This window comes from Meleagris gallopavo, chromosome 1 (assembly GCF_000146605.3).
Source record: "Meleagris gallopavo isolate NT-WF06-2002-E0010 breed Aviagen turkey brand Nicholas breeding stock chromosome 1, Turkey_5.1, whole genome shotgun sequence".
NCBI lineage: Eukaryota > Metazoa > Chordata > Aves > Galliformes > Phasianidae > Meleagris > Meleagris gallopavo.
In genome coordinates this window covers 8,480,762-8,497,294 of record NC_015011.2, presented here as the reverse complement: position 1 = coordinate 8,497,294, position 16,533 = coordinate 8,480,762, and the positions used below count along the sequence as shown (strand labels likewise).

The window sequence follows — 16,533 nt, the reverse complement described above, 5'->3', positions numbered from 1 at the left end:
TTAAGTTTTCTCTAATGATGTGTTTCTATTACCATCAAATGAATTAAAGAGCATGGTGAGAGTTCCTCTGAGCCTATAGATTTTACTGAGAACTATTGGTGATAGGTGGATGGTTGGACTGGATGATCTTGTAGGTCTTTTCCAACCTTGCTGTTTCTGTGATTATGTGATATGCACTCAGCATTCTAAACACAATGCTTCCATTACATCTAAAAACATTACAGTACCTTAAAGCAGCCCCAGCGCAACTTGCCATGCACCTGAAAAATGAGTTGATTATCCAGAATATCCCTGTGGAGGGAGAATTTAACCCACCCACAGGCCAGAGCATCCTGAAATCACTAGATTAGTAGTACAGAGGGCATTTTAACAAAATAAACAGAAGCTAGTGGGAAACCATGATTCATTTTGAAAACAGAAATATTGCTAAAGTTAATTATAAAATGACTTTAAATTATTATTAAATTCACTTACTCTGTCATACTTGGCAACTATTTCTGCTCGTTCTTGGGCAAGTTTGATAGCAGCATCCTGCTCGGCATCTGCGCCTGTGGAGGATTATAATAAAGCTGTTCAGATTCTCTCCCTTGTGAGCAAAAAACTGCAGTTAAGTACTTAGAAAACAATCTTGACTTCAGAGTAATTATTTGCATGGACAAATGCCAAAACAATTGTATCAAAACAAAATATAATCGTGGTACACCTCCTGAATACGGATCAGAATAAAATACAATTACTGGACAATAACTAACTCTGAGTTCAGAATGTTCCTCCTTTCCACTAAAAAAGGAATTCAATAAATTTATTTAAAAAAGGAAAAAAACTCTCTAACTGAAAGACCGAAGAGAGTAGTAAAAGCTCCTAGTTGACAACTCCAGAAGCGTTTATCTAGTTGAAGAAAACCCAAACATACACTACTGTTTTAAATCCAACGTTGTAAATATTTTCAGGATTCATACAGGAGGATGAGAAAACCATGGATGCTCAAGAAATACTGCATGACTTTATCTTAGAAATTGCCTAAGACTTATTTCTTAGAAAACAGGGAAAGAGGTCAGTACAGGATCACATCTGCAACTTGTGCAGCCCAGAGAGAGAATAAACATAAGCATATGACAATGGGAAGGTTGGTAAGCAAGAAAAAAAAGAGATGTTTAGGTAAATACCACACATCAGCACACCACAAGTACAGCAGAGGTTACTGCAATGGTGAAGTTAAAGTTTAAAGAAATCTGATATGATTGAAGAAACATGAAACAGACTGCAAGCAGAACTGAATTAGGATCCTCAGTGTTCTTCCCTTAGCAGAAACAATCTCTCAATCACAGATTAGAATGTAAAGGGTACCACAAGTGGTAAAGTAATTAAGATCATGGAATCATAGAATGGCCTGGGTTGAAAAGGACCACAATCATCATTTAGTTGCAAACCCCCTGCTATGTGCAGGGTCACCAACCAGCAGACCAGGCTGCCCAGAGCCACATCCAGCCTGGCCTTGAATGCCTCCAGGGATGGGGCATCCACAACCTCCTTGGGCAACCTGTTCCAGTGTGTCACCACCCTCTGAGTGAAAAACTTCCTCCTAATATCTAACCTAAACCTCCCCTGCCTTCGTTTAAGACCATTCCCCCTTGTCCTATCACTGTCCACCCTCATAAACAGCCGTTTCCCCTCCTGTTTATACGCTCCCTTCAAGTACTGGAAGGCCACAATGAGGTCTCCCTGGAGCCTTCTCTTCTCCAAGCTAAACAAGCCCAGTTCCCTCAACCTTTCCTCCCAGGAGAGGTGCTCCAGCCCTCTGATCATCTTAGTGCCCTCCTCTGGACCTGCTCCATGGGAGCTCCTGCTCCCATCCTTCCTGTACTGGGGGTCCCAGGCCTGGACGCAGTACTGCAGATGGGGCCTCACAAGAGCTGAGTAGAGGGGGACGATCACCTCCCTGTCCCTGCTGGCCACCCCTTTTTTAATGCAGCCCTGAACACAGTTGGCCACCTGGGCAAGAACATACTGCACTTCAATATTCCAAATTTTAAGGGGCAAAACTGGACATCACATGAATGAGTCATGTCAATAAGTCTGTAGAAGATTTTTTTTAGCATATGGCATTAGCACACTTATTTGTTCAAAGGAGTATTTCTTTATTAAAGTTCACCTACATATTTAAGTTGCTCCTAAGTGGCCTTCAAAGCTGCCTGCTAGTGAAGTGACTGAGCACATCCTCTACATGTTTCTCCTTGAAGTTTCTTTAGGGGTATGCAGACAGAACCACAGCATGCCCCCATCACAGACACGCCCCCACTGCACGGGCAGCAATGATGCTTGTCCCAAATTTCCCCTAACGAGAAGTCTGACTGCTTCTTTAACTACCGGAAATCATAAATAAATGCTCTACACTTTGCTTTCCTCATTCTGGCTCCCCTCTGTCTGTCACTATCTTTTCCCAATCATACTGCTCTCATTTATTAGTGAGGACATCTGGCTTTGTCATTTTTTCCCCAAAGTACACGAGAACCAGCATGCATTTATTTATGTAATCATTTAAAATTTAAGAACACATCTGCTACATTTTGAAGCTATGCATCTCTATGCCACATGACTGATAAATAATTTCCTCCCTGTAAGGCGATAAGTGAGTTGCTTCATTTCATGTTGTCAGCCTGTAGTGCTGTCTGAGCACAGTGGTGTTCCTGTTGCTCCTCACGGTGCTGGATCCACCTTCATTCATTCCCAAGCTTAAAGAGGAGAGCAAGAGATGAAGCAGTTTGGTTTCATGCTTGCTTTTTCCTGACAATTCTATAATTACCATGGGCCGTTATCCCCAGCTAGCTGTGTAACAGCCAACAAAAATCCCCTTCTAGAATGTCCTCCCCAGCAACATCACCACACAAGGACAAAAACTGAAATCCATGCTACCCTGAGCACAATTAAGAACTATATATTCCCGATAAAATTACACCAAACCATTTGTTAATCCTTTACTAGTCGACAGACTTTGCTTACCAAACTTCCAGTGCCCACACTTAAGCCACTAATCCACACTGACAAAGTAGTACATGAAACCAGGCTTTATTTTCAAAGAAGGAAGCTAAAGGAATCATAATCAAAACTGAATTGTATTTTCCTTTGTAAGACACAAACAGATGACTGCTTACATTAATTCCTTAGAGAAGACCAATTACGAGTTTTTAAAAGTAAATTTATACTCACTGAGAGAATTCCAAAGTTGAGCTGTCCTAATCCTTACTTCTTGTCATGGTTTTATGGACAGATTTGGGGAAAGCCTATTTGCTTAAAGTATGATTACTGCTTGGCCTTGAGAAATGGGGAAATACTTCTATCACTCTTTTCCCAGTAAAAGAGAGATAAGATCTGAGTAAGAGAGTAGCAAAATAAGTAGCTAGGGCCATGGCATTTTTTCACTAACAGAATGCAACCAAATGATTATTGCTTGCATTCAAAAACATACTCAAAAGGAGACGCAGAGCTCTCGCACAACACAAACGGATTAAACAACAGAAGTTGAAACCAAGATGAAATATATGATTAAAATAATGCAAAACTGTATTTGCGCCAGAAGCAGGGTCCAGATTTATGCTGAACATATCTCTGTGGCTTACCTTCCTGTTCTCCTCACAAGTAACACACATCGATGTTTGACATGTTCAGTGCCTCATGACAATTCAATTACATTTAGTGTGGAAATTATCATATTCATTGCCTTTAAAGTAATCCCCTTCACTTTCTGCCAGAAACATCTTAATCTTTTAGCTGCTCGGACATACTCTAACATTACATTAATCCACTCAGAACTCCGAGAACAGCTTGAAACAGGGACAAGAGGTTATATTTCAAGAAATAAACACCATATTTTTTTCTTGCAAGAATTATTTAAATATCTTCAAGTTAGAAATTACAGAATGATTCCTGATTAAGTAAAAGCTAAACATGGGAACAAATTCTGCACAAAATATCCTCCTTGGCAGAAAAATACACAGAATCTTGGAACGGCTCAGGTTGGAAGGGACCTTAAAGCCTTACTTCAATGAAAGCAGTTAAAGTGGTGAAACTAGTTTGATTACCTTCCCTAGTTAAAATTAGCATTATAGCTGATCAACAGCACATGATATAGCAAAGAATATAGATTTTGATATAGATATATGAAGAATATGATTTTGACTAAAAACTGAGGAAATGTCAGCAACCGAAAACACAGTATAATCACTGCTGATAGAAACTGCCAATGACAGCACAATAAGCAGAGCATGCAATTTCCTAATACAACTGGTCAGCATAACAGGGTACAGTGAGTGTAATGCTAGCAGCAATGTCACGCATTTAGCATGCAAAAGAGGTAAATGAGAGAAAGAAAGGCCAGAACAAAGCACTCTGGACAGCTGGCCTGATACATGTAGCTTTCCCCATCAGAGTATTTTCTCCTCAATACTCTGTCACACTGATCTGTTTCCTGCATTTTGCAAATATTACAAGTTTATACATTTGGAAAAGCAGCACACAAAGCACTTGAAGCATCGTTAAAGGCAGAAGTTTTAACAGAAAATTCCAGCCTGTGACAATCTTAAAAAGGACCAATCTAACAGCCAGGATTTTACCCTTTGTCTTCTTTACCCTTGGAAATCAGGCAATTTGACTTTTCAGCACTGCTGGGATGACCAGTAAACAGCTGAAATTAAAGGATACTTGAGTTTGGGGTAAGATTTGGTCTCATTTTGCCATTCACTGATTTTAAACTCCTAAAGGATCAGGTCTGATAAATTAGACATCTGTGCACTGTCATCAGCCCCATACGGTGAGAAAACAACCAGCACTATGTACAAGTTTTTCTCCTTTGTCACTCTAATAAGAACATCTCCTTACCTCAGCAATTGTTCAAGAATCGAAAACAACAATCTCTTTGGGAGCAGAAAGATGTAATGGTATGTAAAAAATGTAAGTGGCAAAGGCAGAAAAACAAGCTAGCCCTACCTACTGCAAGGACACCGTCCTAATTTGTCTTTAGTATTTATTTTCTGATAAAGGAAATTAGTCATCTGGAGATGGCTAGAAGCAACAAATTTACAGATGAATTACGGATGTTAGCCTGCTATTCACTATTATGTGGTGTGCATCACAGTCACATTGAAAATAAAACCCCACGCTTTCAGAGGTTCTTCAAAACTTCAAAACCCTTGTTCCGCTCAGTCTGCTGGTACAAGAACTGAAAAATATCACATTGAATTAAAATAAACTCTTAAGTTGGCAATAACCAGGCTTCATACACATTTGTACTTTATTACAAATTAACTAGAAACAGCCTGTTCTATTTATCAGCTACAATTCTAAGTATCCCATGCAGAAGTGTTTACTTTTCCTGAATTCTACATTCTTCCAATCCTAAGGAAGAAAGTCAAGTATAGTAAACTTACAGGAAAATGAACTAATAATAAGATGTAAAATGCAAGGTAAAAACCATAATATCCTGCTCCCAAACGAATGCAAGACTAATTGGAACTGAGCGAGTCTCATAGTGACTTAATAGCAAAACTCTACATCAAATTCAAAACAAACATTACTTAGAGGAAAATAATTACATACCCTACAAATGGATGTAAAAATGAAACTCTTCACTAAGATAACATTTTCTCAAGGACAAATTTACAACAACAACAACAAAGCAGATACTAACAAAGTCACATTTTGACAGCTATTAAACAACTGAGAAATAATCCTGGCTTACTCTCACCTTCATGCTACACGTTCCCTTTTGTTCCACAGGGAGAAACGTTAGTTGCCAGATGTATCCAACTACAGACAATGCAGAACCTTAGAGCTGAGCTCCCCGGGTTTACTCAGCCCAGAGCAGAGGAGCTGAGGGGAGGCCTGGTGGCGGCTGCAGCTCCTCACAGGGAGCAGAGGGCAGCGCTGAGCTCTCTCTCTGGGACAGTAGGAGGACTGAGGAACTTCAAGAAGCATTTGGACAGTGCTCTCAGACACGGGTGGCTCTGTGTGGAACCATCTACAAGCCACTGAGCCAGACTTACTGTGAATGAAGTTTGTGTGGCTCTACCTCACTGGTTAGACTTCTCCCTTAGTCTAAAGATGCACAGTTAGATAGAAGGAAAGGTAAAAACTACTGAGCCCAGCTTCTTCATCAGGGCAGCACAACGTGAGTACCACAGAGAGCTTCACACATCGCAAAGGAGTGAAGAGGTAACAAGGTGTGTTACAGAGCTTATGCATCAGCAGCATAAGTTATAGATATACCACAAACTTAAGTAAAGCCTCTTGCTGTGGGGATGAGGGTTAGTATATTGCTATTGCCCTGTGCAACCTTATCCCTTATTCTGAAAAGGAGATTTCTCCCTGCTTTGTTATCTGACCCACCCCCATTGCCTCCTCGACTGCAGAGCAATCTGAAACCCCCAAAGACTTGGAACACAATCATCTGTTTTCCATTGCTTCACCCAAATTCTTGCTTGTTTGCACACTGCACATTCCACTGCACAAAGAGCTGCAGTGGCACAAATTCCTGTCTGCAGGCACTACCAACAGCTGCTGTGCATCTACAACATTCAAGGCACATAACAGAGCAACAAGGAGAAGTTTTTGTTTTAAGTCTGTGCTCATATCAGAAAGTCCCTTTCATACCAATGCTGTTTATTTTCCTTCGAGTCCTTTCTCACAAACAATAAAGGAAAAGCCATGACCCATGACGTACACTTAATAGTATTTTGTTGTGAGTAGACAACATTTAAAAAGAAGAAAAACGTGGTAAATATCTACACACAGATATCAGATATTCTAACTTTACAGGAAACAAAATAAACATTTATTATACTTTATTTCTCTTCTCATGCGTGTTATTTTTAGGAAGTGAAAAAAGAGTTGAATAGTTAGAAAATGCTATGCCTTTTACATAGTAATAGTTTCTCAGGAAGAAAATACCACCAGTAATTAAGCGAGTTATATTTCTTCCACCATTAAGCATAACCATATAACTTAATCATACTGGGTATTTAAAACTCAAATACAGAAATTAAAGAGAAGGAAATTAGTACACAGTACTAATACATAAAATAAAATGATCTTTTACCATTCTGTAGATTGAGGTTTTCTGCCCAGTCCTTGTAAAACTCACTTTTAGTCCTCATGAAATAAACCTGTTTATTTCTAGATCATATTCCAAACCATTGCATTCGAAAGTAAAAGGGAAAAGTTCTCCTCCTCCGCTTGGAGCAATTGCTCCATGTAACCGAGCTATTTGGCATTGGCTCACTCTTTTTCAAGGCATGGCCCCTCTACAGCTACACGAACTGCAGATACTCAAACAAAGATGCCATTTGTTAGCAAGAAGTGTCATGTAGGCAACATAGCAGTGGTATCCATTGCAGCCTACAGCCCAGCTAATAATAAACAAAAGGATTTGAACAAACAGCCTCACAGGACACTGCTCCTGTAACACATCACTGTTATGGTCTGGAGTAAGAATTCTTACTGGTATTTGCCAAGAACTGCATGAAAAGCATCTCATTTCAAGAACTTACTAGAAATGGGGCTTTAAGTGTCTGCTTCTGGCTTAGTACTTAAGATACCACGAAATAAAACCTTGTAAAAATACAGTTTATATTTCTGTAACTGTTTAGTGTTTCTTGGTTACAGAATGGAAAATACTTTTTTATTATTAATATTTAGACCTGCTTTATTGTTAAGGATAACTTGGGGACTTGAAATACTTAGGATGTTAAGATCCTAAATCCTAACATTCCAGATTCCTGGATCAAAACAGTACAAATCTAAGATTGAATATTGCTAGAATTTACCTGCTTTCTGGACAGCAGTCAGCACTCCCAACACTTGAAAAACAAACCTCCATATCAAATATGCAAGGGCACACATACCAAGCTGTTCTCCTGCAGAGTTTTTAGGCCTCACACAAGGGTTCTTCTCAAGCAAAATGCTACCTGCTATGCAATGGTTCAGCCAAGAACCAGCCCACAACTATCTATTTAACTTCTTAACCTTCTTAGAAGCACACACTGTGCCAAATCTGGCTTGAAAGGTCTTCAGATTGCTGCAAATCTGACAATTACTGGGACTCCTTAGCGTAGAGAAGGCTCGAGGGAAACTTATCAATGTATGTAAGATACCTGAAGGAAGGCTGCAAACATGATGGAGCCAGGCTCCTTCCAGTAGCGACCAGTGCCAGGACAAGAGGCAATGGACACAAAGTGGAACACAAGAGGTTCCTTGTAACATCAGGAAGTATTTCTGTGCTTCTAGGTGCCAGAGCATTGGCACAGGTTGCCCAGAGAGGCTCTAGAGTCTCCTCTTTGGAGATCTTCAAGAGCTTCCTTGACACGGTCCTGGACACCCAGCTGTGGGTGTCCCTGCCTGAGCAGTGCTTGGGCCAGATGGACCCAGAGGTCCTTGCCAACCTCAACTTGTGACTATGATTTCCTTGCACCCTGGAAAGCATTAAAATGCCAGGAACCAAAGATCTGATCAAGTACATAGAACTACTCTCCTCTCTTTTTTTTTTTTTTTTTTCTTTTCTTTTCCCCAGAGAATTTTTTAAAAATAATAATTCCTTCAATTGTATTAACCTTCTTCCTTATGTTGCCTCACTGAGCGCCTGGAAATGAGCAACAGCTCCTCTATCTTTTATCACCAGTTACTAATTACAGATCCTATCCAAACCCAAGTGTCAATAATTTAGTCTGCTGACACAGTGTGAGTTTAGACTAAGCCCATACAATATCAGTCTCTAAGATATTGCTCCTAAACGTGACATTCTTACTGCTGGCATTATTACAGACAATAGTAAGCTTACTATACAAAAACCGTCTTCCATTTTTCTCACCACAGAACTACTGACCTGGTTCCATAAAACCAAAGACTTATTTCCAGATGTGAGCACATTAGTGAGGAAGACAAAACAACCCACTGATCCCAGGTTAATTCTCCAAGTAAATACCTGAAGCACCTGTTTTTAACAGCACTGGTGTCCTTCTACCACACTACCTTCGGGTAGCAATCGGATAAGAGCCATATTATTCCAATATTTTTCTTGCATCTTTAACTTCTTTTCATGTTTAGTATGTGCATTTTTCTGCATACTTTGAAGTAAAGACATAGAGAGGAAGGGGAAGATTTTGACTAGGAAGCTTATCTAAAGATAAAGTAAAGCTATTAGGAAAATCAATACACACAACCATACTTGGCACACACACAAAAAATCCAACTGCAAAAAACATACACTCCTTCCCCTCCGGCTTTTAAAAGTCAGCATTTCTTCAGAGTAGAACTTGTTGTTGCAGTTGTATTGCATGAGGAGTAACAGGTGGAAGATAGGAAAGTAGGGACTGAACTTGCCTGAAGAAATATAATTGAACTCTCATCTTAATGAAAAATCATGCTTCGTTACAGCAGAACACTTGCAGTTCTGCAGGATCCCCTGTGAGATGCTGTACAGTCACCAATGGAAAATGGTCACTTTGGAGATTAGTAGAATTAGCTGCTACTAAAAAGCTATCTCAAAGCAATTTCAAAACCATCCTCAAAGGACTCGAAGTAAGAGCAAGGAAACCAAGGCAGCCCCGTTAAGTAACGTTCCATGGAGAAAGCTCGTGTCAAAACATGAAATTAGAATTAAGGAGTCTTACATATACTGCAAAGAATTTAAAACAATCATTCTTACTATCAGCAATCAGTAATTGACTAAGAGACTTACAAGAACTCTACAAACATTAATCAACCTCTGTAATATTGCTAGGACTATGTTTTTAATCATATGACCTTATTAAAGCTTACTAGTTAATATGAGCACCGTAAGAACAAAATTCAAATAAAATGGCAAGAAAATTAAATAAGTATATAATAAAACATATTTGGGCCATCTACTTAGATTTAATTCACAATTACTTCTACATGCTTTGCTTAAATAAGTACATCTTAAAATTAAATCATCTTCATCAGCTGTGCCCAAGGCCACCCGAGCTGGAAGCTGCAGTCTGAGTGTGATGTCACCTTCACAGCACGTCCTCGGAATGCGACAAAGCAGAGCGACACGAACTGGCAGTGCTCTGCAGTAATTCCACTTCACCAAGTGTTGTGTGTGCAGTCATGAGCCTTGAGATAATTAATCTGATGAGGGTTAACACAATCAGTTGCAGAGCCAAAAGAAACCATCATCGCTAATTTCTGACAAGCTACAATTAAGAGAGTACGGCCAATTTTGAACAATGCTCCTTTCTTGAAAGGGTGGAAATAAAAGAGCACAATATTTTATGGCAGCTTTTAATAAACATAATCTCAAAGGCTTGGGCTGGGTATAATTTCAGGCTTGCTAATATCTCATGACTGGTTTGACTTGTGCAACAACCAATGTCTTCTGTCTCAGCTTAAGTCATCTTTTGTCATCCTCCTTCTCCTTCCTTAGATGGTGTCTGGCTTTTTCAAGAGTTTATTACTGTTTTTCTCTTCTCACTCTCATGAAAGAGCAGCATTCTGACCATTATGAAATGGTCACTCACACATTTCTTCTTTAAGGAGGTGTAAACACAAGTCTCACTTAGTGTCGGCCCTATAAACATCTGCTCAAGTGATGATCAAAGAGGATTTGCATTCTCACTGCTCAACAAGACAGAGTAAGCCTTGTTTCTGTAACACATGAATACTGGCAATAAAGAAACTAAAAGGATATGGTAAGTCTTCACAGAAAAGCACAGGAGGATTGCTACTACATGGAAGTCATTTTACAGACTGACAGCAAAAGATTACATCTTCTGGAACTCTGGCTACAGCTGACACTGCTATGCTATGTTTCAGTTACAGTCTGCATGTGTGAGTCCCACATTCTCCTTCAAATTCAAGACCTTCTCCAGCACTGGTCCCAGTCTTTATAATTATGTCTTAAAATAATATTCTGCAAGTCAGCTGCTGTATTAGATGGTAAAATCAAATGTGTGGCCATGGCAGCAGTATCAACAGACAGGAAAGCAGAAATATTTCAGGAATTTTAACTGTAACCTAATGTAAGTCATCCTCTACACACTGTTCTGAATCCCTCATACCATAATACAAAAGAACTTGTCACTCCAAACGTAATGCCTCCTATTTATTTCCATGGAAACTATAACAGATACAAAGAGTACAATAACACTATTTGAGAGAGCAAATTCTCAGCTACAAACCACTTGTTCTCAACACAGCCACCACCATTAGCTATGCACTTTCAGCAGCAATGAAAGAGCCTGCATGCCATGCTTGTAAAAATCTGTACCAGCAGAGGTGACCCACTGTCGTTATCACCACTGCAGAAATGCACCACCCACCGCCTCACTGTGCTCACATCCATAAACATTCAGCAAATGTCAATGAGTGCCATCTTTTTCCACATGGAGGAACTCAATTCCACACCTTTGCTCCATATGCACTTCCATGTCAGATGCCATTTTGTCAGGCTGCCCTTCTGCTGCCATCTGTCACACAGCAACATGTAACAGAATATAGGTGGGAAGGCTCAGCCTCTACTGCCACACTACCAACATCCACCTCCAACATCGTGGGTCAACATCATAAAACAAGAGGCATTACTTTTGGAGCAGCCCTCATATATGATGTCTACAGTCCCCCAGGGTTCTGAAAACTACAATACCCATCCTGCATGCTGCTGTTACTTCTTTTAACTCTGACAGGCTACTAAATACAAAAGGAAAACTATCTTTCTGCATCCATTTCCAATTTCCTGCATTGTACATCTTAATTCACAGCACACTGTGAATGTTTTAACAGCACTAAGATATGCAGCATCAATTTAAACAGAAAAATGGTTGTAATATTTTAGATTCTGACACAAGCAAGAACATTTCCTATGAAGAGTTATGCTTATCACTTTAGCAGACTTATATTTAAGTACTCTGATGCTACGCTGCACTAATTAAGTCTTTCAATTAATCATTTTTATCTCCGTATCAGTCAGAATTAATGGAGCAAACAATAATGCTATTTTAAAATTCATTATTAATGATGTGATATCTGTTTCCAGTGCCACTAAAACAACATTCAGACATACACTGGAAGAAATTTTAAAAACGGGCTCTGTTTTCGTGGAAACTGTGCTTCTTCACTATGTCCACTTACAAAAGTCATCTATATTTGTACCATTTTACTCACTAAAATATGAAGTTTTGTTCCTCTGCACAGACAATCCTGGAATATTCTGACATATGCACACCTTCAACTCATCATCTGATTACACAGATAATTCCAGAGATGAAAACAGGAAGATAAGGATGGCTGTTCCTGCAATGGTTGTTATTCTGCTATCATTGAATAAGGCTACAGAGCTCCCAGCAGCTTCAAAAGACATTGCTGGCAGGAGCAGGACACCAGTAGCACGGTGGGGAAGAGGAAGAAGCTCCTCCTGCTGTGCTACGTGACCACAAGCTGTGACCCAGCTCTTGTTCTGCTCAACAGGCTGCTTATAGCCTTGTTGGGCCCCTGTGTGATACAGCAAGGGATGCATTCACACAGTAAATGAAAGCTAAGTGTTCTCATCGTGTCTCAGATTTACTTACCAACTCCTAGATTTTTTCTCCCTTCTATAGGAGCAGACATTGCAGGGTGTCCTGTAATCATTTGCTCCCCAACAGCAGACAAAACCCAGCCTTCAGCCTCTGGCCACACCTGAACTTCAGTCTCCTATGGACTGTTCATCTTTGAACAGGTAAACACATTAACTGTGGTAATACTCTAACTACAAAGAGGATCCTCTCAATAAATCCTATGAAAAGTCTGAATGGCACAAACAAGCTTCTCTGACTCTAAATCTACTCACAGTGACTCAAAGGTACGTTGGAGCAAGTCCACACAAAGACATCAGGCAAATCTTGATACCTGCCTGCTTTCATCAGTTGTGTCTAAACAACACAAACCTACTTTGAAAAGTTCAAGTGATCAGCTTCTTACAATATCTGTCATGAACTTTATTAAAAAATAAATTGCACTTTGGTAGAGAGGAAAAAGACTAAAATTCCCTTTGAACGTTTGAAATTATCTTCATTGCCATGCAGCACTGCATCCATGGTTTCTTATGTTTATAAAGTAGTCTTCTTATGAAAGGCAGTCAAACGAAGGGTAAACCAGTTTGTTCAGCAGCAGCAGCAGTAATTGGGGAAGAGAACACTATCAGTTTCTTCATTTCTGCTATGTGAATAGGAAGTCAGCGACAGGCAGCGAGTTGCTGTTGTTTCTAGTTTCACTTCTTGAGGACTGGTAAACACAGCACAGCACAACAAAACAAACTTCCCAGTCAAGACCAGAACATTGGCTTGAAGGCAACCCTGTATTTCCAGCCTCCAGCTCAGGGAAAACACAGCGGAGCAGCTGCAATAAAGCCTGAGATGCATCTCTACCGAATTTAAATGAGATTATATTGATATTTACTAGAAAGGAGTACTAATCTGTTAATATCCATTTAGTTTAGTCAGCTAAAATATTTACCAATGTAAAAGCAGTCCTGTTTGGTTAAATCAGCACAGAAGGGAAAGAAAAAAGAAGATTCATACTCATCAACCTTGTAGTCTTTTATCCACCAAATACAGTACCAGTAGGATAAACCTCCCAGCTATGTTCTATCCATCACCTTTACTTCAATTCAGTTTTGACTTTTTGCTTGCCATACTGATTAGTCTTTAGATGTAATCCATCCATGTACCTTAGGACAGTGTGGCAAAGCAGTGTTGTTTTCCCCCAGTCTCTTTCTGGCAAGAGAAACAATGACTTCAGTAATCAGTACAATGACAGGTATATCATTAGTAATTTCTTCTTGCTGGTTTATAAGGAGGTTACAAACAGTGTAGTGCCTAAATATCACTTAAATATCCTAATACCTATTACCTAAATATCACAAACATACCAGCAAGCTTTCATTGCTACTTCTCTCAAAAATCAATACTTATATTTCAGTATTAATTCGAGACAAAGAGCTACAAACATGCTGCAAAGACCTTAAATCTACGTTACAACATAAGATTAATTGTAGCCCAGGCCTTCTGCACAAGCATTAAACAAAGAATCAATGTAACAAAGAGTCAATGATGCAGTAAACCTACTAATGAAGATTAGCTTCTCACCACTGTGCTCTGCTTATAAAAATAAAACAAGATCTGACCATTTCTCATAGACTCAGCAGAGAGGATAAAAAGGATTTTTGAATTTAGTTCAGAGAAGAATGCCTACTTAATGCAATTCCAGTACTGATGCAATCCTTAAGCGACGCCTCTCCTAAACTGCAAGGATTCACTCTTTGAGAACATCAGAACAAAGACTTTTGCAGATTTCAGCCCTGCTTAATAGCCCTCTTCACTCCAAACTGATTTCTCTCAGCATCTGCAAAATTTTTATACCTTACAGAATCAAAACCTATTGCAAAAGTCAAACCCATCATGCCAATGGAGCAGCATCTGGCAAACAAGCATCCCTGCCCTGGGTAACAGCAGACTTCCCGAAGAAGGGCAGACACAAGCAGCCCACTGACAGCTCACACACAAACACTTCCATGACCCTTTACACTACATCAAGAAACTCATCAACTTTGCATGGAAGTTTAACAAATTCAAGTCTGCAAATTTCATTAGTAAAATTAAATCCAGAATAACTTGGGAGAGGAAGTAGAGTCTTTTAAGAGATTTTGGTTACAGATTTTAGTTCCCTTTATACTTCACCACTAAAGGCAATTTTTAAGTACACTTAAGAATCCAAACTTCCTATTTCTAATGTTACTCTAAAGACAGTCAAAGTGATACAGTAAGCCCAGGCATCATCTTTGTACTGATATTCCCAGAAGCTCTAGCTATGCAATAGGAAACAAAGATGTTGAACATTAACCGTGCTTTAGTTACAGCATTTTAGACACGTAAGAGTTATCACCACAGTGGCTTCAAACTGATGAGAATCCAGCAGCCTTTCATCAGTTGTTCCCTGTTTAGCAGAAGTACAGCTGTCGTTTGCCACCACAAAAACAAGTCAGAATGAGAGTGAAAATTACCAAATATTTCTCCCATTTCATTTTTTGAAATCGTTAAACTTAACAGCAAATTTTTTATTATCATGGCAAGTTCTTAAGGGAAGTTACAAAAAATACAGCCCACCTGAGTTTTGGCAAGGAGAAGAGAGAAATTCTAATTTTAATTTACTTTAATAGAAACCACAGTAAACCAAACAACTTCAGAGCGTGCTACCCACAAGTACAGGAACTACTGCATTCAGTCTCAAAATTTAGTTCCATTTATTTCCCCTTCCCTATCTCAGTTTCATCCCCGGTACAGAAATAACCAATGAAGTTAATCACACATAATCTATTTGCCAACACCAGCTGTTTTGGAAGAGCACATCAAATCTCAAAAATGACAACTGGGACCAACAGTTCACATTATTTTGCTATAAAAACAGAGAACCAAAAATAAAATCATCCAAAAATATTTTCTACCTGAAGTACAAAAGGTTGTTTAATCCCAAGGTAACATTCATCTGGTCAATAGGTTTCTGTAATAAATGAATCAGATGCACCTCCTGGAGGACGTTCTTTCATTGCAGCAGCATCACCAACAGCCATTCCTCAGGTGTGAGCTGAGGTGGTGGTTCATTGAATCACAGACTCAAAAATAAAGTGATTTTTAGATATTTTTCGGATAAATGAATCCATCTTTGAGGAGCTTAGGAGGACGTGCAAAATGAACACGTGAATTTGTCACCACTTAACCAGCTTTTACCAAGTCAGAAGTCTTTAGTGGGAGTGTAATGAAATGCTATTACTGTTCCGAATGGGCCAAATCTCTTCTGAAGCTGTGAAGGCAAGTGTCAGCTGTACAGCACAGCCACAGCAGCCAGAGTTTGGAGGCTGATGGAAGTACAGCCTGAGCTCTGTGGTTTAGCTCCAACACCACAAGCTGTACATGGACACAGTGCACAGCAAACAGCCACTGGCCATAGTAAAGCTGCTTTCTGGTAACATAACACCTTCTGAGAGCAGAAAAGAGGAAGAGCAACAATTTAAAAGTCATGTCTAACAAAGAGCACAAACGTGAACAATATGGAAAGAGGATACGGAAGGGGTGGAGAAGGAAGTGTGACACATTACTTAGGGAATGGTAGTTTAAGAGGTACAAAACCACTTGAATACAATTAGCTGCCAAGTTAAGGTATGCAAGGGTCATCGTCACTAAGGGATATGGGACTTAAAGCAAAGGGGTTTTACAGCTGTGTGTGCATCATAGGTATTTTAATGCACGAAGCTACAGGTATGCAACACTCAAATTAAATTAAATATACAAATTATGGAGCTGTTCCAAGTTTCCACTAACTTGTTATGCAAGTGTTTCCATCTTATACAAGTACCAATTTTCCTATTACCTTGCACATGTTTTCCTCGTTTACACCTGTACATTAGATCAGCAGCATTTTGCATCACCCTGCATACACAAAGAGTGCTGGGGGAAGGGAGGGGGAAGGGAAGGGAGGGGGAAGGGAAGGGAA

General features: G+C 39.5%; 1 protein-coding gene across 9 annotated transcripts in view; it reads right to left on the bottom strand.

Annotated features, from left to right (window-relative positions):
• The window catches only part of USP6NL (USP6 N-terminal like), a 113,008-nt gene that overhangs the window by 54,607 nt on the left and 41,868 nt on the right, over positions 1–16,533 (bottom strand). For 5 of the 9 annotated variants that reach the window (XM_003201861.4, XM_019619149.2, XM_010719236.3 and 2 more), the window contains one exon: positions 475–548. In XM_003201861.4, the coding sequence (XP_003201909.1) occupies positions 475–548 (74 nt within the window). The other 4 variants (XM_019619096.2, XM_010719291.3, XM_031552841.1 and 1 more) reach the window with 4 other exon arrangements.